General features: G+C 49.2%; 1 protein-coding gene across 2 annotated transcripts; it reads right to left on the reverse strand.

Moving 5' to 3' along the window:
• Positions 1-2,866: 2,866 nt before the first annotated feature.
• LOC122388227 lies at positions 2,867-10,443 on the reverse strand. 2 transcript variants are annotated; one of them, XM_043379110.1, is made up of 11 exons: positions 9,286-10,443; positions 8,806-9,072; positions 7,366-7,557; positions 6,891-7,131; positions 6,466-6,614; positions 6,133-6,268; positions 5,796-5,990; positions 4,515-4,646; positions 4,199-4,321; positions 3,920-3,995; positions 2,867-3,669 (listed from the first exon to the last, which is right to left on the reverse strand). In XM_043379110.1, the coding sequence occupies exons 2-11, from the start codon at positions 8,898-8,900 to the stop codon at positions 3,371-3,373; spliced, it is 1,638 nt and encodes a 545-aa protein (XP_043235045.1). In that variant the 5' UTR covers positions 8,901-9,072; positions 9,286-10,443; the 3' UTR covers positions 2,867-3,370. The 2 variants fall into 2 exon arrangements, with proteins under 2 accessions (XP_043235045.1, XP_043235046.1); XM_043379111.1 differs by having other exon boundaries at positions 9,532-9,725.
• Positions 10,444-18,281: the final 7,838 nt, after the last annotated feature.

Here is an 18,281-nt window from a genome sequence, read left to right on the forward strand (position 1 = left end):
ATCACTTCGGTCAATTTTTTGGTCAGGTCAAAGGTCAGGTCACCAGAGGTCATTGAAGGCAAAATTTCGCCGATTTCCAGGTCGAATGTCGAAAATTTCCAAGAAGCCAACGCATAACTCGGGAACCAATAGAGCTACAGCGCCGCGGAAAAGCGCATTCGATAGCCCTATTAACCCTCGCCCGCACATGCCATTTTCCCATCCTAGAACGCACATGGGGGGGGGGGGGTGGTTGCCACCCCCCCCCCGCGCCATTTCGTTCCTGTTGGAGATAGAGCTTAGCGGTAAAGACCAAAAAGATTCTTTGGGAAGAGACGAATCCAATGGTACCCAGTTTTACCTTCTCAGGTCAGTCATTGACCTTCCAGGTCAGGTCAAACTAAAAAATGTTGCTGTTTTGGGTCACCATTGGATATCAAGTGCGCTGCTTATCATATACCGATGACGATGCCGTTTTCTGGTGCCAAGCCAGCTAGAACCTCTTTGTCACACTACCCGACCAGGTTTTTGTTGCTGAGGTCATTTCAGGTCAAGTTAGGTCAAGGTCAATTATATGTGTTTGTATGTCTGTGTGTGTCTGTGTGTATACTAATGTGTGCACCGATTGTTTATGTGTCCATATTACATGAAATCATGATCTGAGAAGCTTTTACGAAAAATGCAGTCAAAAAACTTCACAAAAAGTAAATTTCGCTTACCCAAAACGCAATTATCTTAGATGACCTAGGTTGACCTTGACCTTGACCTTGACATCTGTACATCGTCGAACAACATGTTCCATGATAGGTGGGAGGTAAGACTGGCAAAAAAGGCCGAAATCAAGGTGTCAAAAGCTCACAAGGCCCGTAGCCAACGCCAGATGTTGAGAATTGGCCATTTAGGTCATGACATGACCTGAAAAACAAGGTCATATCTCCGAAACCGAAAACCGCAGAAACTTGAAATTTTCAGTGGACATCGAGAAAGGATAGAGGAGCAGCTATACCAAAAATCAGCCTCCTAGCTCTAAAAATGTTGAGTGCAGAGCAGAAAGACTACCTGGGGGGGGGGGTGGCAACCACCCCCCCATGTGCGGGCGAGGGTTAACGCCCTTTCTGAGTAATTCTCTCAGATTTGACCTAACGTCAACGGTTTTGCCTGCAGGGGGCAAAAACTGCAAAAATAGCCGATTTTTTCGAAAACAGTTTTTCTGCAATAACTTTAGACCCAAGCCTTGTACGAGCTTCCTTTTACGGGCATCGTGTTCCTCTCGTCAAGACGCATCGAATGAACTATAACTTGACCTTGAAAGGTCAACTTGAAAATTTGACCTCAGGTCAAGGTCATGACCTGACCGGAAAGGTTCATGTTGCATATCAGTCGATCCGTATCGTCGAGCTGAACACATCTAAGGCGTTTTCATCGCTCTAGCATGCCTCTATCAAAAGTTATTTGCGAAAAACTGTTAGATACCATTCGTGACCTAAGATGACCTCAGGGCATAAACAAGGGTCACGGACACCATTTTCAAGTTCAGTGTGTCTAAACCACTTGTAATTCGGTGTTTGGGAGTGTTTATAATGTCTTTCATCCAAAAGAGGCGCATTTCAATTTTCTCCCATTGACTTATAATGGGGAGGTCGCAAAATTGACCTGACCTTAGGTCATCGATATCAAAATTCTGAGATATACATTTCGTACATGCTATTGCTCTTAGCAATCGCTGAAAGTTTCAAAGCGATCGGTCACTCGGTGTAGCTATGACAGACATTGAAAGTTTTTATGAGGTAAGGTCACTTTAAGTGACCTGGTGACCTGACCTTGAATGACCTTGGTCTGAAATTTTCACAACATGTGTAGAATTGATGTATGATAAGGTGTACCAAAAACGGCGGCGCTCCGCGCCGCCGTTTTTTAGATATTCGCGAAAAACCTCAAGGGGGGGTGTTCAAACACCCCCCCCCAGCAGGGCGCGGGTTAAAATGCAACTTTGAAATTGCGAGCTAGCGCGAGGCGCGAAGCGAATCTTTTCAATTTAAATGGAAAAGATCACAAAATGTGCCTAAAAGGCTTTGTGTCAAAAGTTTCCGGCTATTGCTGAAAAAAAAAACATTTTCCATAAACATGTCAGTTTTGATGGGCACACCTTTGGGAAGCCTGACCGTGAACATAATGTCAAAACTCAAATCGATAACGCAATTTGGAGATAGCATGATAGTTTCTACTTTTTGGAAATTTTACCCCACACAACCATATAAACGATTGTTCCCGCTGCCTAGCAAGTTATAATAATTAGTGACGTTCGCCTTTTTTCAGCAAGTTACGGAAGCAGACAAATATGTGCACTGGCAGCGCTAGCCGTGACCAGGAATAGAATCCCTCGCCACTGCACCGCCCGACCGCGCGGCCGGCGCCCAGCCCAGGGACGGTGTCGGGATCTCTGGCCGCCGCCCGATCACGTGACCGACCCGGCCCGGGGCGAGGTCAGCTGACACAGTGCGGCCCGGTGGACCCTCACACTGGCAGCTCAGAACCGTTCAGGACGCACGGCCGGCTGGCCGCCTTTGGTAGTGCTGCAGGGTGTGAGACCAGTTTTTGCCACGCTGCAGCTGTCAGGTCGGGGCGACTGCCTTTTAGTGTATTTTTTTGTCTCGCGTGTTGCAGTTATTCCTGTATAGTGTATAGTTTTCTCCTAGAAGCTTGTTACCGTCGGTTTCCTGCAAGCACCGACGGGTCTTATCCACCGGTTAGATCACTCGTTTCTTTGGGAGCAGCTATATTGGTCGCCTCTTCCAGTAAGAGTCCATGTTTCTCAGATGGGATATTGTCCGTCCCCAAAACTCTAGCCATCTACCATCCTGAAAAAAAAAAATCAAGAGCCAAAAGGTAAAGCATGACGATATGTATTTTGCGCAGTGTGCAATGCACATTGCTCAAGAGCCAAAAGGTAAAGCATGACGATATGTATTTTGCGCAGTGTGCAATGCACATTGCACACGCATGCGCAATAACCATCCCAAAAAAAAATGACACTAAAAAACGTCTGTGCATACGGGTGGCATCGAGTCACAGCAATAGTGCATATGGTCAGGTTGTGCGACATTTTACCACATAATCTACTATGCCAAGTGAACATTGACATTGTACCACATTACATGATATCACAATACCTACTCTTACATCGAAACAAGTATGAAAATTTGCACTAGTATATGCACAACAGTAGCACATAGCAATATAGCAGATCACAGTTCCATCAACAACATAGCGACACAATATAACATTACTAAGATAAAAATATGTACAAATATATACAACATCGCATGTCCAGGCACGGTCGTAGGTCCTGCCCGCGTTGGTCACGGGCCGCCCTCATCAGAGCCGAGCGACCTCAGACGGAGTCGGCACCCTCTTCCCCCGCCCCCTCCGGCACGTCCCCTCGCTGGAGGAAGGGCCAGTCCCCCAGCCAGGCGGTGGGCGGCCTGTCCTCCCCAGCCTCCCGACCGGTGTGGGGCTCCTGAGGGACCGAGCCGTCCACCAGACGAGGCTCCCGGCCGACCGCCGAGGGGGGCTTGCTGGTCAGGCGCAGGTGCGGCAGGGGCTGGTAGCGTCCGTGGCGAAAGTGGGAGAAGTAGCGTCCCAGCTCCAGGTGGCGGACGGGACGGGGACGCTCCGCCAGCACCAGGTCCTCTGAAACAGAGAACAGAGATAGTTAGGGAGGTGTGCCGAAGAATGGTGTTGGGAGTGATGACACACAAACACTGCTGATATATCACAGCTTCTTTGGCAGGCTAGTTCCTTTCCTTGTTCAAATATGGCCACGACGTTATGCTATTTCAGATATTGTTCTATGGCCAGGGAGAAAAAGGAAAATGGTGCAGCATTTACTACCACGCTATGCTGTAAATTTCTGCAGCGCAGTCTGCAGCGATGTCCTTACCCTCCCTGACGCGGAGAGCGCAGTGTTCGCCGTCCAGGAGTAGGTCGTACCACGCCGTGGTCTCGCTGTCCGTCACCTGACGGTGAGAGAACAGCAGGGTCAGCATTCAGCGACGTTTGGGCTGATGTGTTCAGTTATCAGGGCACAGAAGGAAAATCTGTTTAGTTTGGAGAACTGGCCAACATCATTATCGCATGTTGTAAGGAGACAACCATACCAATCAAAAAGCCTATCTAAGGGTTATGTATGAAAGGTAGCGGACTACTCCCCAAAGCTGACCTTAGAAGAGAGCACGGCGTAGATGACGCCCATCACCCCGCTGTCGGCGGCGAAGGTGGCCACGTCGCCGATTTCCAGCAGGGGCTCGTAGTACCTGCAGGTTTCGGCGTTCACGAGGGCTGCCTGTGAAATGGAGCCATTCATCGTCAGTTAAAACCGGGCTCTTACAACAACGACAAACCTGTAAAGATCCTCAACCACTATTCAGAGTCATATCCTGGAGCATGTGTCATATTTTTGTTTCTATCGTTTTTCAAACACGGACCGACATAATAACAATGAATCTCCGGCACCAGCTCGTTTCAACCGAACTCACCGTGCGTCTCAGGTACGCCTCGTTGGTGTTGAGCCACCGGTGAACCTCGGTACTGCGGCTAACCAGTGACGCCATAAACTGGCGGATACCCGCCGCCTCGTCCTCCGACACATCGGCGGCGTCCAGGTACTCCTGAAGAAGGGAATATAATCATCAGTACTGCTGTTAATAATTATGATGATGGTTTGGGATTTTAGGGCGCCCAGATTGCGGTGTTCATCGACGTTCATTAGGGGAGAGTGGGGCAAAGCGGCCACCCGGGGCAAAGCGGCCATCCATCGTTTTAGCCCTCCACAGCTGGCGTCAGTTCCAATTTATGATTTCCAATTATTCTTCTCTTTGCGGTCGTTCGAATGAGCCAGACCGGGGTTTCAGGCCCATCGCCATTGTTCTGTGAAACACGGAAAAGCATTTCTTGCCAGGTTACCAATTATGTTTACAATTTTTAAATGTTATTTTATTCCATAACCGTTTGGAATTTTTATAAGCGTTTTTGTCCATGCATTGCGTGGTTATCGTACACGCCTTCTACCAATTTTAATGCTTTTTACCCCACTAATAGCTGAGCTGGAATATTTTTGTCTCGGACGGTATGCGCGGGGCAAAGCGGCCGGGGCAAAGTGGCCAGCCCCCAATTGGCCATAAGTTGTTTCCATCTGAATAAAAACATTATTTATATTCAAATGTGTCGTCATGCATTCATCTTGGCCACTTTTCGGTTACATGAGTTACGAAATTATGCAATTAAATGTTTTTCCAAGAAAATTCTTTCTTTGTTTAGCAATAGGTGGGAAGAGAACAAAGTAAACATCCATCTTCCCTTAAACCTTGTCACCATCAAATACCCTAGTCGTGCATGAGGCAACTATTCTGTTTCTCATATCGGGACTTGAGAAGTCGCCAGTGGCCGCTTTGCCTCAGGGATGGGGCAAAGTGGCCAATATGCTATAGGTTTAAAGTTTTGTCAATATCTCCCATATGTGAACGCCTTTGGAAATGAAACGCAGTTGGAATAAAAGACAATTTAATAGGGATCACATTGGTATAGAAAGAATCTTTCCAAGTTTAAAAATCAAGCGTCGGTATCGTTAGAAACGTTAGGGTGGCCGCTTTGCCCCACTCTCCCCTACTGAGGTTTGAAGTGGCTGTATTTACATATTTTCAAAAGCATTCATTTCGCACTTGTGATTGTAAGCACTTCGGTTAGGAGATATGCAACATCATTTAAACACATAGGGCCCCGTGACATTTGCTGCTGGCACACCGTTCAGGCTGGCTGACCTGACAGAGGCGGCGGGTGTAGGCCGGTCTTGCGGCCTGCAGCTGGCCGCAGACGCTGCGCAGCTGCAGCCGTCCCGGGTGGCAGCCGTCCATGGTCCGGTAGAGCAGCAGCTGGTTGGCCTGGTGGTCGGCCTCAGTCTCTGCGCGGACGCTCCGCTTCCATTGGTAGCCGCCGGCAGAGAGGTAGTGCAGAAGCTGAGGACAGAACCAGGGGCGCGGTTAGCAGCAGCGGGACGCTGTTGAAAAGCTATAAGCTATGTGATGATTCTTACAATGGCAACTTCAGTTTGATTTTGGTTTCATGCTTCACGTGATCGTCGCCAAGGGCACTACTCACCATGCCGGGCGTCATGGGCTCGAGGAGGATCCTGTGGAAGGCCTCCCCGCAGACCCCCTGGACCTCCTCCACAGCGGTCTCCAGGTCCAGTTGGACGCCACCGCGGGCCACGTCGATGAAGATGACGTCTTCCTCGCTGGAGAAGCAGGAAACAGTCATTATCGATGGAAAACGGCATACTACATAAATGGTGCCAAAAACTGAGCATCTTTCTACTTGCATTACAATATACCTACCACTAAACACTTCAACTGCAAACAAGAAATGAATCTAAAGGCAGCAATACAATTGTCCACTCTAGATGCACCAGGTTAGCCGGTAGTCAGTACTCACACTGGCTGCCAGCGGACCAGCCACGGGTCCATCATCCTGAGGTGCTGGATCAGCACCCCGAGACGGCCGGCGACGGCGGCATACAGCGCCGTCATGACGCCCTGCAGGCCGCTACCCCACGTGACGATGTCACGGTGTGCCACGCGCAGCTGTTGAGAGAAAATAAAGTTAAACGATCAGCTCAGGGTGAAATTCAACAAACGATGAAGACAAAGATCACACATGTGCAGTGCTTTCGTGGGCCGCAACGACAAACAATGTCGGCAGCATTTTTTCAAACATTTTGTAGTTGCCAAGTTTCAGCTCTCTATCCCCAGCGTGTTCGGACAGCAGTTTTGTAGTTGTAAGTTTGTACTTTTGACACGTCGGCACTTTATCATTAGGCTTATAACTCAAGCTTCAACGGATTATTTTAGGTTACTTACAGTGGCGTGCAGCTCCCGATCCTCCGGCCTGTCGTGGTCTTCCGGTCCGTCCTGCTTCAGGAGCCGGAGCCGATCGTACAGCGTGAAGTTGACGCATTCGAACACCTGTTCGGACAGCAGGTCGGACCACAGGGTGTCCACCAGGGGCTCGGAGCGGGTCTCGGTCCAGGCAGACACTGGGTGGTCCGGGTAACACCGCTTCAGCTCCTGCAGAGCAATCTCCGCCACCCGAGTCGCGTACCTGGACAATCAACGGAGAGTCAGTTAGGAATGCAGGAGGATTGCTGGCGAAGTCAGAATCTGGTGGACTTAATTACTCTTTGTTTTCGAGGCAGTCACATCTTTTACAAAAAAGTAACAGTTGTAGTTTCCGGCTATCCACACGTAAAAAAATGTTTATCGCTTGAGTTTATTCCCGAAAGCGTTGATGAATAAGGTACCTTAGTCACCACATTCGCGGAACAGACTCCCTTACCTCTGCACGTCGGAGGCCGGCCGCGGCCCCAACTCAGGGAACCGCCACATGGCCAGCAGGCGGTAGGCCTCGCCGACCTCCTGCTGCTCGGGAGGCAGCTCCATGAACCTCCGTATCAGCGGCACCAGCACAGAGTCACGCTGCACCTCCCGGTACAGCATGGTGGCGTAGTAGCCACGCGAGAGTCCGTTCCTGGCAAGGACAAGTCACATTGTCACCCTAGAGTTGTGAAATTATTTGAATCCACTTCCAGGAGATGTCATGTTGAGCATCACATTGAGTTAATATCTCGACAATTTTTTGTAATATTTGGTATAACATAGCAAGTTACGAGAACAAATAACCAGAAAGTAATGGAAAGTTACTCTCACAGAACAAGTACACAGAGTAGGGTAAGGTGCCTAATTAGCGACCCCCTTAATTTGAACCGTCATTGCTCACGCTCTGTGGGTGCCACTGTATTACTGGCTTGATTTTCGGAGAGGTCGTTCATTTTTCGATTAAAAAATAGTCATTTTCTGCCCCAATATTCACTAAATTATTTGTAGTGAGCATTTAAGCAAACCATTGCAAAAAACGCTAATAGGGAACTCTTCCCGATTAGCGACCAGGGAGGGTCGCTAATAAGTCTATGGGTTTCCCCATATTAAAAATGGCAAAAAATGCGACGCCTGAAAAGATGTAATATTATCTCAAAAAGGTAACCTATACGCAAAGCTCACTCAATCACTCGAACAGGAACGTTTATCCAACACATTTATGTAAGTAAAAACTGATCACGTGATGCACCGAAGGCGAAAAGAAGGCGGAAACCCAAATTTTGCGGGCTATCTCGTATGATATTCGAGGTCCGCGCTGAATTCGGCACCCCTGCAGTCGGTGACGACATTTGACATCCCCTGCCACACATTGCAAGCTTCAGCAACACCTCATTTTCATTTCTCTCCTTTCCCCTTTCTTTCCCTTCTTGAGCTATTTGCGACCATGTCAGGCGCAAATAGGAAATATGAGTTGCGACACATTTTTAACCGCCATGCTGTGCACGGTTAAGCGATTCACTTTGGGAAAACGGCAATCAATTGAAAAAGGAATGTCGATTCAGAATAAAAAAGGTGCATCATCCTAATGTGCATCGCTTTTCATCAGAGAGGGCCCAAACACACACGTTTTGGATAAGAAACTCGTCATTTTCATTTAAACTCACCTGAAACGTCCCACCAGAAACATCGACAACCGTAAAATAATTTAATTTGATAACCAAAGTATGGCTGACCTTTTGACGATGTTTTTACCCTGTTTTCTCCCGCCAGTTTTTCTGTAGGGAGGTAGGTCGCAAATCGGAAAGGGTCGCTGATTAGGCACCTTACCCTACACTCAGCTATCAGCCAAATGATGACCTTTGAACTAAAAAAGAGTAAAAAGACCCCTTAGTCACCTTACCTCCGTGTAGGCCGTGGATGAAAGATTTCATCCAGGAGGGCGTCCCTCATGACGAGGGAGCCGTGAGCCGCGGTGATCCCGCGGAACTCCTCCATGGCCTGGTCGGGCAGTCCGGGAACGGGGTGAAATTGGCCGGCCACGCGGTCCAAAAACACCCTCAGGTGCTGCCCGTACCCCAGCCGACACTGGGTAAGGGTGCGCCAGTTTATGCCGCGGAGCAGCCCTCTGACCTCACGGCAGTAAGTCGGCTGTGTAAGGCGAGGGAACCTGCCGGAGAGGGACAAGTTTCGTTAGACATCGCACAGCAATTTCAACTAAATGGTTTATGTTCATGGGAGGATTAACCCGCGCACCGACGGGGGGGGGGGCGGATGTCTGCCCCCCCCCTGAGGTTTTTCGCGAATAACGGGAAAACCGCGGCGCGTAGCGGACTATTCCCTCATTAATTTTACACATGGTGTGCAAGTTTGAACCTCCTACCTTTCAAGGTCAGGTCACCAGGTCACTTTGAATGACCCAACCTCAAGTCACTTTTTTGCAACTTTGTCACCGTGCCAGAGCTACAGTAGATGTCGGAGGCCTTTGAATGTCGCAGGATGTTATCAGGTCATTAGTAGCTACAATTTGTGTATCTCGGAATTTTGATATCCGTGACCTAAGGTCAGGTCAATTTCGCGACCTCCCCATTATAAGTCAATGGGGAAAAAATCAACTCCCTGTTTTTACCACTAAAACGGGTCGGAATGGCCCCATATACCATAGGGGAGAGTGGGGCAAAGCGGCCACCCGGGGCAAAGCGGCCACCCATCGTTTTAGCCCTTCATAGCTGGCGTTAGTTACAATTTATGGTTTCCAATTATACTTCTCTTTACGGTCGTTCGAATGAGCCAGACCGGGGTTTCAGGCCCATCACCATTGTTCTGTGAAACACGGAAAAGCATTTCTTGCCAGGTTACCAACTATGTTTACAATTTTTAAATGTTATGTTATTCCATAACCGTTTGGAATTTTTATAAGCGTTCTTGTCCATGCATTGCATGTTTATCGTACATGTATTCTACCAATTTTAATGTTTTTTACCCCACTAATAGCTAAGCTGGAATATTTTTGTCTCGGACGGTATGCGCGGGGCAAAGTGGCCGGGGCAAAGTGGCCACCCCCAAATTGGCCATAAGTTGCTTCCATCTGGATAAAAAACATTATTTATACTCAAATGTGTCGTCATGCATTCATCTTGGCCACTTTTCAGTTGCATGAGTTACCAAATAATGCAATTAAATGTTTATTTTCATGAAAATCCTTTCTTTGTTTACCTACAGGTGGAAGATGATAAAGTAAACATCCATCCTCGCTTAACCTTGTTACCATCAAATACCCTAGTCGTACACAAGGCAACTATTTTGTTTCTCATATCGGGACTTGAGAAGACGCCGGTGGCCGCTTTGCCCCAGGGTATGGGGCAAAGTGGCCAATATGCATAGGTTTAAAGTTTTGTCAATATATTTCATATGTGAACGCTTTTGGAAATAAAACGCAATTGAAATAAAAGGCAACTTAATAGGGATCACATTGGTATAGAAAGAATCTTTCCAAGTTTAAAAATCAAGCGTTGTCATCGTGAGAAGCGTTAGGGTGGCCGCTTTGCCCCACTCTCCCCTACATGTCCTTCATATACGATCAACCTTCACTACCTTGAGGTCTGTTTTGCTGTTGGGCAGCTGTGAGATCATGTGACGTCATCAAAGGTCACCAAAGGTTTTTGGCCAATAACTCCGTACAGGAATAAGATACAGACGCGTGGATGGTCTCATTTTGTTCAGCTCGTCAAGACGCATCGAATGATATACATGATGACCTCAAGGTCACGTGACCTGAGGTCAACCTTTGACCTTGACCTTTCGAGGTCAACATATATAGCATTCGATGCGGATTGACGAGAGGATCACGACGATGCCTTTAGTTTGTTCCTATCTTGACTAATTCGAAAGTTATTCGAGAAAAACTATCCATATCTAGCGCCGCCATTTTGACTTTTTCGACCACTGTGACGTCATCTTTGACCTGACCTGAAAATGACCTTAGTAAAAATTGTAGATCTTGACCGTGCGTATCCGATGCCGTTTACCGCTTGTCGCTATCTTGCTTCGTTCTCGAGATCTCAGGGGGGCGGTCATCCGCCCCCCCCCCCCCCGTCGGTGCGAACTGCGAAGTTGGCGCAGACCCCCGTCGGTGCGCGGGTTAATATTACCACTTAAATACACTAATTGCTACCATGCTTTACAAGCACTATTGGATATTGCAGCATAACCATTTTAACCCCTCACTCGACAACGTCATAAAGCGCCTTCCATCAGAGCCAACAGATCACCCTGCTGTTCTTCGTAGGTAATTCACGAGCTGCTGGTGAAGCAAGCTCAATGCAACTTTTAGTTTTATGAACCCGTGAGCCAAAACTTACCTCCTCTCAAACATCGCTCTCCATATCTTGTTGGACGTTGCATAGGCGCGGGAGCCGGGGGGGCAGTGGGGGCAGCTTGCCCCCCCAACTCTGGGGCCGTGGGGGCGGTGCCCCCACAGCTTTGAGACGGAATACCACACTTTTTTTGCAAATGTTTTCTTTTTTTGTTGAAAAAGCCGAGGGGTGAAAAATAAGTGGCCTAAAACCGGTGAGAAAACTAGATTTGGGGGTACCCTAGGTTGATCTCTATTATGGTGTGCCCCCCCAGTCGGAAAGTAGTTCCCGCGCCCCTGGGACGTTGCCAAGATGTCACGGAATCTCCGGCAGGACGACGCGATGTCGGGAACATCTTCCACGTCCAGCAGGCTGAAGATATCCTCCAGGATCTCTGTAGGAAGCTGCCTGACTGGCATGCACTCCATCTTGAATTGTCACTAGGCTCAAGCTGCTCGAAGTAGTCGTACGAAGTCTTGTACCGCACTGAACTACCCGCGCTTGGATCGGCGCCATCAACACTCGCTTCAGAGACTGTGGTGCCATCTATAGCCGGATTATGGAAATCTGAGCGCCCAAGGCAGCCAATAACGTCCCAGCAGGGTTGAGGCCGCCAATCATAGATTAGGCTAACGCTAAGCTCCGCCTCCTTGTTATCGAAGACCTGTGACGTCATTATACCCTGTTTGCTATCGATGTAACCGTGTTGTAGAAAGTTGGCCCGTTCATATTTTAACGATAAAACAGATCGACTGATAAAAGACATGAAAACATTCTCTCTCGTAATTAAAATATGTGAAATATTCTTGTAAAAAAGAAAATGAATGATTACGGAGCGAGCGAAGCGAGCGTAGTCTTTCGTAGATTAATGGAACTCTCTGAGTATTAGCAGCCGGCCGTGCTGACGCTTTTCAGCAACCACTTGATCGATTTACATGCGGTAATTTTTGTAGGGTAGCTTCATTCCTTCTGCCAAGTATTGAACTATTCCCGATGCATGCCTTACCTTACCTTACCTTACCTTTGCGGTAATCGGGATTTAAAAGGCCACTTGGCCTGGGGATCCCGCTCACATCGAGCTCGTAACAGGATACAGGCTGGGCTCTTAGGGGGTTGGGATGTCGAACATCGAGTCGCCCCAGTGTTTATCCAGGAGAGCCTTGAACTGGTTCACGGACTGGGCCGCCACCACTGCGTTCGGCAATGAGTTCCAGTCGTTGATGACTCTAATGCTGAATGAGTTTCTGCGCACCAGTTTCGAGGCCCTGGGCTTGTCGTGGCCCCTGGTACGACCAGAGTCACTCCGCGTCAGGAAGACTTCAGGTGGAATTGCCAAACCGCCGTGGAACAGCTGGTACACCGTCACCATGTCGCCTCTACGTCTCCGGTAGTGTAGGGATGGCAATCCCAACCGACGGAGCCGTTCAGTGTACGGGAGGTGCCTGATCGCGGTGACCATCTTTGTGGCACGCCGTTGCACGCGTTCCAGCTTCTTCTGGTCGACCTTTCCGAAGGGACCCCAGATGGTGTTTCCGTATTCCAGGAGGGGGCGAACCATCGTCTTATATAACAGTGGCAGTGTGAACTCATCGATGTTAGCGAATGAGCGCCTCACAACGGCCAGTATCTGGGAAGCCTACGCGATGGCTGCGGCAGTCTGCTTGTGGAAGTTGAGCTGGCAGTCTATGAAGATGCCAAGGTCTTTCTCCTCCTCTGTCTCTTGTATCGGAATGCCACTCAGGGTGTACGTCAGGGCCGGGTTTCGCAGGCCGAGATGCATTGCCTTACATTTCTGGGCATTGAATGGAAGAAGCCATTTTTCGGACCACCGGACGAGTGCGTCGATGTCGCTTTGGAGGCTTGTGCCGGTACCGGGCACTTGTCGATAAAGCTTAGTGTCATCTGCGAAAAGCTTGACTGAGCCAGACACTTCCAAGGGCAGGTCGTTGACGAAGATAGTGAACAGCACAGGTCCGAGGACCGATCCCTGGGGAATTCCGCTCGTCACCGGTGCCCAAGGGGACTTACTTCCCTGGACCACGACCCTCTGTCGACGACCGACCAGAAAGGCCGCAATCCAATTGAGAAGGGCTCCTCTGACACCATAGGCGTACAGCTTGTGTATCAATCGTTTGTGCGGCACGGAATCGAAGGCCTTAGCAAAGTCCAAGTAGATGATGTCAATGGCCTCGCCATTTTCGAGAGCACAGCTCCAATCTTCCATCGCTTCCATCAGCTGGGTAGTGCAGGACCTCTTTGGGAGGAACCCGTGCTGGGCGCTGTCAAGCAGACCATTTGTGCACATATGCTGGAGGAGGGCGTCTCGGACAATTGACTCCAGGACTTTGACGGGGATGGCCGTTAGTGTTATAGGTCTGTAACTCGAGGGGTTCTGACGGTCTCCTTTCTTGAAGATAGGGGTGATCTCTCCGGTCTTCCATTCTGGGGGGAGGGCTCCAGCATCCAGTGACTTCCTGAATAGTGTGCTCAGGGGCATCGCGAGGGTCCTTGCAGATTCGCGGAGGACTCGAGGCTGTATGGAGTCGGGTCCTGGAGAGCTGTTTGGTCTGAGGGAAGTCAGTTTTGCCTCCACTTTTTGCGCAGAAACGTCGATGTCTTCGAGGACAGGTCCATCCCACCGCACGTTAAGTTCTGGCTCTGGTTCGTTGGCTTCGTGGGTGAAAATGCCACTGAAGTACCTTCCCAAGATGTTAGCCTTTTCTTGGTTGCAGGATGCTAGCGCTCCATGTTCGTTGACTAGGTCTTCAACTCTGCTCTTGGTACGGAGTCTTGTGCTAGCGTATCTCCAGAAGGCTTTGGGATTTTCCTTTAGTTTACCCGCCAGACTGGATTCGTATTGCTTTCGCAAATTTCTTGTGAGTTTCCTTAGCTCATTCCTACAGCGTACGAACCTGGCGTGGTCAATTGGGTCTAGCGTTCGTCGATATTCACCCCAGAGTAACTTCTTTTTCTTTCGCAGCTGCATAGCTTTTCTGTCCATGTAGATGTTTTTCTTGGGGCGGATCTTTCTTCTTGTGGAGGCTTGTGACACAGCCTCGGATAACCGTGCCTTGAATGTTGCGTATGCATCATCCAAATTCATGTTATCAAGCTCTGACCAGTCTCGGGCACCCAGCTCAGCGGATAGTTGCACAAAGTCAGTGATCGTGCGACACTGAGGGAGTGAAGTAGCGGTATCTGTGTAACAAGGGAGGGTGAACCGGATGACCAGGTGGTCGCTACTTCCTAACGCAGGCTGGTACTGGAGGCTAGTGACCATACCCTCCTCATTCGTGAGGACCAGGTCAAGGACAGATGGGGTCTCGCCTAATCGGTATCGAGTTGGGTGCTTTATATGCTGAAAGAGGAGGCAGTCATGGATCAGGTCCAGGAAGGATTGTGAGATGTGCTGAGCTGGTGCGGTTTCTGATTCCCAGTCAATGTAAGGGAAGTTAAAGTCGCCGACGATGAGGAGGTGGGAGAATGGCAACAGGCATGCCTGCCGAAACAGACCCTCAAGGTGCTGCATACTTTCTTCTGGAGAACCAGAGGGACTTCTATAGATGCATCCCAACAGAAGGCGATCGCTTCCAGTGAGTGATAAACTCACCCAGGCGTGCTCCACTGATGAGTGTTCTAGAAAGACTTCAGACACACTTAGTTTTTCAGATGTGAAAATGCATACACCTCTCATGCCGCTAGTACCCAAGTTGGGTGTAGATGGTGCAAAGCTAGGGTGCATAGTGTATCCAGGGATGTGGAGCAGTGCAGGGGCTATTGGATTTTTTTGGGCCTTGGGAATCACTTCAGAGATGAGAATAATGTCTGGTTCATCATTGCAGATTAGCATGCAGAGGTCGTCCCGTTTGGTGGTGAACTGGTCGGCATTCGTATACAGAACTGTCAGACCCTTGATGCGCTGCCTTGGGTGACTTAGTCAAAAGCCATGGGCAGCATTTTCTGGTTGGGCTGAGTGGCCTTCTGTGCCAGAGGTGCCACCAGATTCCCGTACTGCACCAGGCAGACCTGCGCCACCCTGACCCTCGTTGTTATCAAGGGCTGCGGGTGTAGCCCCAATAATTTGAGGAGCAACAGGGGCTGGCTGAGCAGGGACACTGTCGGGGACATGGCTTCTAGACTCTGACTCCCTGGACTGAGAGGACACTGAGGTGCCACCAGACACACTGCTCTTGCCTGGTGCTTTGCTGTTTTCATTTGGTGGCTGGGTTAGGCAGATGATTTTGCCTCCCTTGATCTTCAGGTTTGTTTCACCTGCTCTACGTCTTGATGTGAGCTCATCTCTGAGCTTCCTGTTCACCTCTCTCTCCTGCTGAGTCAGATCAGGCGTGATGTAGATGTTGGGGTACTGCACAGAGTGGCGCAGCTGCGGAGCACACCTAAGTATATCATGTCTACAAGCTGGGTTATCCAGAGTTACTATCAGTAGTCGTGGTTTCCCAGGCACTGCCTTACCAACTCTGAACGACTTTGATGCCCTTACGTTTATCTTCATCTCATTCTTGACTATCTCAGTGAACAGGGACAGGTCTTTTACAGACCTCTCGTAGAAGGTGCCTTCTACCTGCTCGGGAAGGTTGTGAACAACAAGGTTCGCTTTCCTTCTCTCTTTATCGAGATGGTTGTCAAGGACCTTGGAAAGATCCATTGTAGCCTTGCGCTCTTCGTGTTGGCCAGATTTTGGAAGCTGGGCAAATTGAGTTTTCACCACCTGAGCCACCTCAGAGCAAGTACTTTTTACTGCTTCAGCATAAGAGACCTTGTGTTGCTGGGTTGTAAGTTCAAGCAACTGAGACTGCTTGACTGTCTGCGACTCAATGGATTTGAGTGATTTTTCAAGCAGGGATGCATGGTCCTTAATCGATTTCTCGTGAGACTTGACTGAGGTCAGGAAAAGCTCCGAGTTTCTCTTAGCTGCATCTTCGAGCTGCCGCAGCCTGTTCTCAGTGGACCGCAGTTGCAAAAGGAGAGATTTTTCCTTTCCGCTCTTTAAATCTGTCTTGCATGTCATGCAAAGCCAAGCGAGGGCCTGAAATCTCTCAAGAGCTCTAGAAGCAGCTTTTGGAATCCCTTGGCAGCTGGGATGAAACCATTCGTGACACCTATCACAGCAGACCCCAGGTTCGCCATTTTTCACAGGGTTTCCACATACCTTGTCGGGGCCACCAGTACAGATTGCCTCTGTGCTGCTCGTGTCGCTTGAGGAGCGTGATAGGGTACCGCCAGATTCCTGCTCAAAAGCTTTGTAGACGCTTTGATTGAGTTTACCCACCTTGGTTTGCTTCGTCGAGGTTTGTTCCATACCTGAATCGATGTCTTTCTCGCCGACCGCCGCCACGCTTCCCTGTTTATGGTGCTCGTCGCTCCCTCCTTCGCTACCACCACCATCACCACAGCCACCAATAGCTAAAGCCCTGGTTCCACCGCTTTCCCCGTCGCGACTTTTTTCCTTGCTTTTCTCGGAGACTCCGGTCGCATTTTTTGAAACCGTTCCCGACGCTAGCGTCTTGAGGCTGATTGCGGTCAGCTGGCGTCCCTCCTTGGTTTCGGCGGGAAAGTACCGGCGATCGTTCTAACGGCATTTCTTGCTTTTCTTTACTCTTGTTGTTTTTGTTTACGAAGATGTGATCCGTGGATTAGGAAATAGCAAAGACCAGGAAAGAAAACCAGGAAAAGTGAGATACAATCAGCTGACTAGCCAGGCAGTAAGGAGGAGCTCGATGGGCACGTCCGATCCCGACGGAATCCCGACACCGAAAGCAGGTGACTCCTGATGCACGTGTCACGTGCAAAACGAAGAGGTGTCAGTTTTGTAGCAATTGCAATATCTCGGTAACTGCTGGACCGATCGTGTTAAAACTTGGCATGTAGGTAGGCAACCACTAGGAAATATATGTTTTATGTGCCACAGCTGGGGTGCAGCTGCACGTGTGCACGTGCAGAGGTCGATTCCAGATCTTGAAAACGGCTGAACCGATTGCACTGAAATTTGGTACATGATGAGGGACCGGTTAGTAGGGTGCCGTGCAAAAGTCAGTTGGGACCCATTTTGCACGTGCGCACGTGCAGGGTGCCGCATCCAGATCTCGAGAAGGGCTAGGCCGATGGCGCTGAAATTGGGCACATCGCTAGTGATTATTCTTAAAAGTAACTTCGTTTTGGTCTTTTTTAAAACGGTTATTTCATTATAGTCTCTTGTTCGCTTTAATTTTTTATACGGTTATGTATGGTCGAAATTGATTTGCCTGCGTCATGAGACGGTGTGTACTGTATACAGGGTGTCCCAGGATTGACCGAACACTGTATATCAGCGTATTCTTTGGCCGCGTGATATGTCTGGTGACCTGCGTGTCTGCGATTGACGCGTCTCGCAAGGGACCGCCGCGCTGTGGTTCTCCAAACAATAGGGAGGGAGACTGATGAATCATTGACCGGACAAGCGTGTGTAGCCAGTCTCTGCCGTCGCTCACGGTATGTATTTACTATGCCGAACTAGTGAATAGGGTCAGGTAACAACCCAGCTATGATTGCTGCGGTCACATAAATGCAACTTATCTGCATCATCCTATCACCATCTCTTATATGTCTTATACGAGAAGCTCTCACCACTTCAAACTCGTATATCAATACTTCATTTTCGTTCCCTAAACTCTGGCTGGTCATTTATTTGTCTTCGGTTGTACAGCAGGTAACATTCTCTGTACGAGTACCTACAACCGCAGGGCCTGGTGAATGGACTGTGGAGTGTGGGTGGCCACTGACCACGTGGTGAAGGGTGTCTAATTACCGACCAGACTGGCGCCTGAAACTTCAATTAAGCCGCTCACAATGTTGGCGACACACCGCGACCGAGGTGCAAAAAATGTCAGTCTTGCTACCAGAACCAGCCACGCCCTTAGAGGATTTGGAAAAGGCTGACCCTGTGGTAATGAGGGTCAGGTACCCAAACCAGGCGGGAACCTTTCCCGTTATCCCTTCACATGGAGTGCTGGCGATAGATAAACGC

This window comes from Amphibalanus amphitrite, unplaced genomic scaffold (genome assembly GCF_019059575.1).
Source record: "Amphibalanus amphitrite isolate SeventyFive unplaced genomic scaffold, NRLGWU_Aamphi_draft 000314F_arrow, whole genome shotgun sequence".
Classification (NCBI taxonomy): domain Eukaryota; kingdom Metazoa; phylum Arthropoda; class Thecostraca; order Balanomorpha; family Balanidae; genus Amphibalanus; species Amphibalanus amphitrite.

Excerpts from the sequence above, each read along its gene's own strand:
- LOC122388227 (XM_043379110.1), bottom strand. The coding sequence starts at position 8,900 with ATGGAGGAGTTCCGCGGGATCACCGCGGCTCACGGCTCCCTCGTCATG. Across the intron at positions 6,615-6,890 it reads ATCGGGAGCTGCACGCCACT|CTGCGCGTGGCACACCGTGA; the intron begins GTAAGTAACCTA and ends TTCTCTCAACAG. Across the intron at positions 4,322-4,514 it reads AGGCGTACCTGAGACGCACG|GCAGCCCTCGTGAACGCCGA; the intron begins GTGAGTTCGGTT and ends TCCATTTCACAG.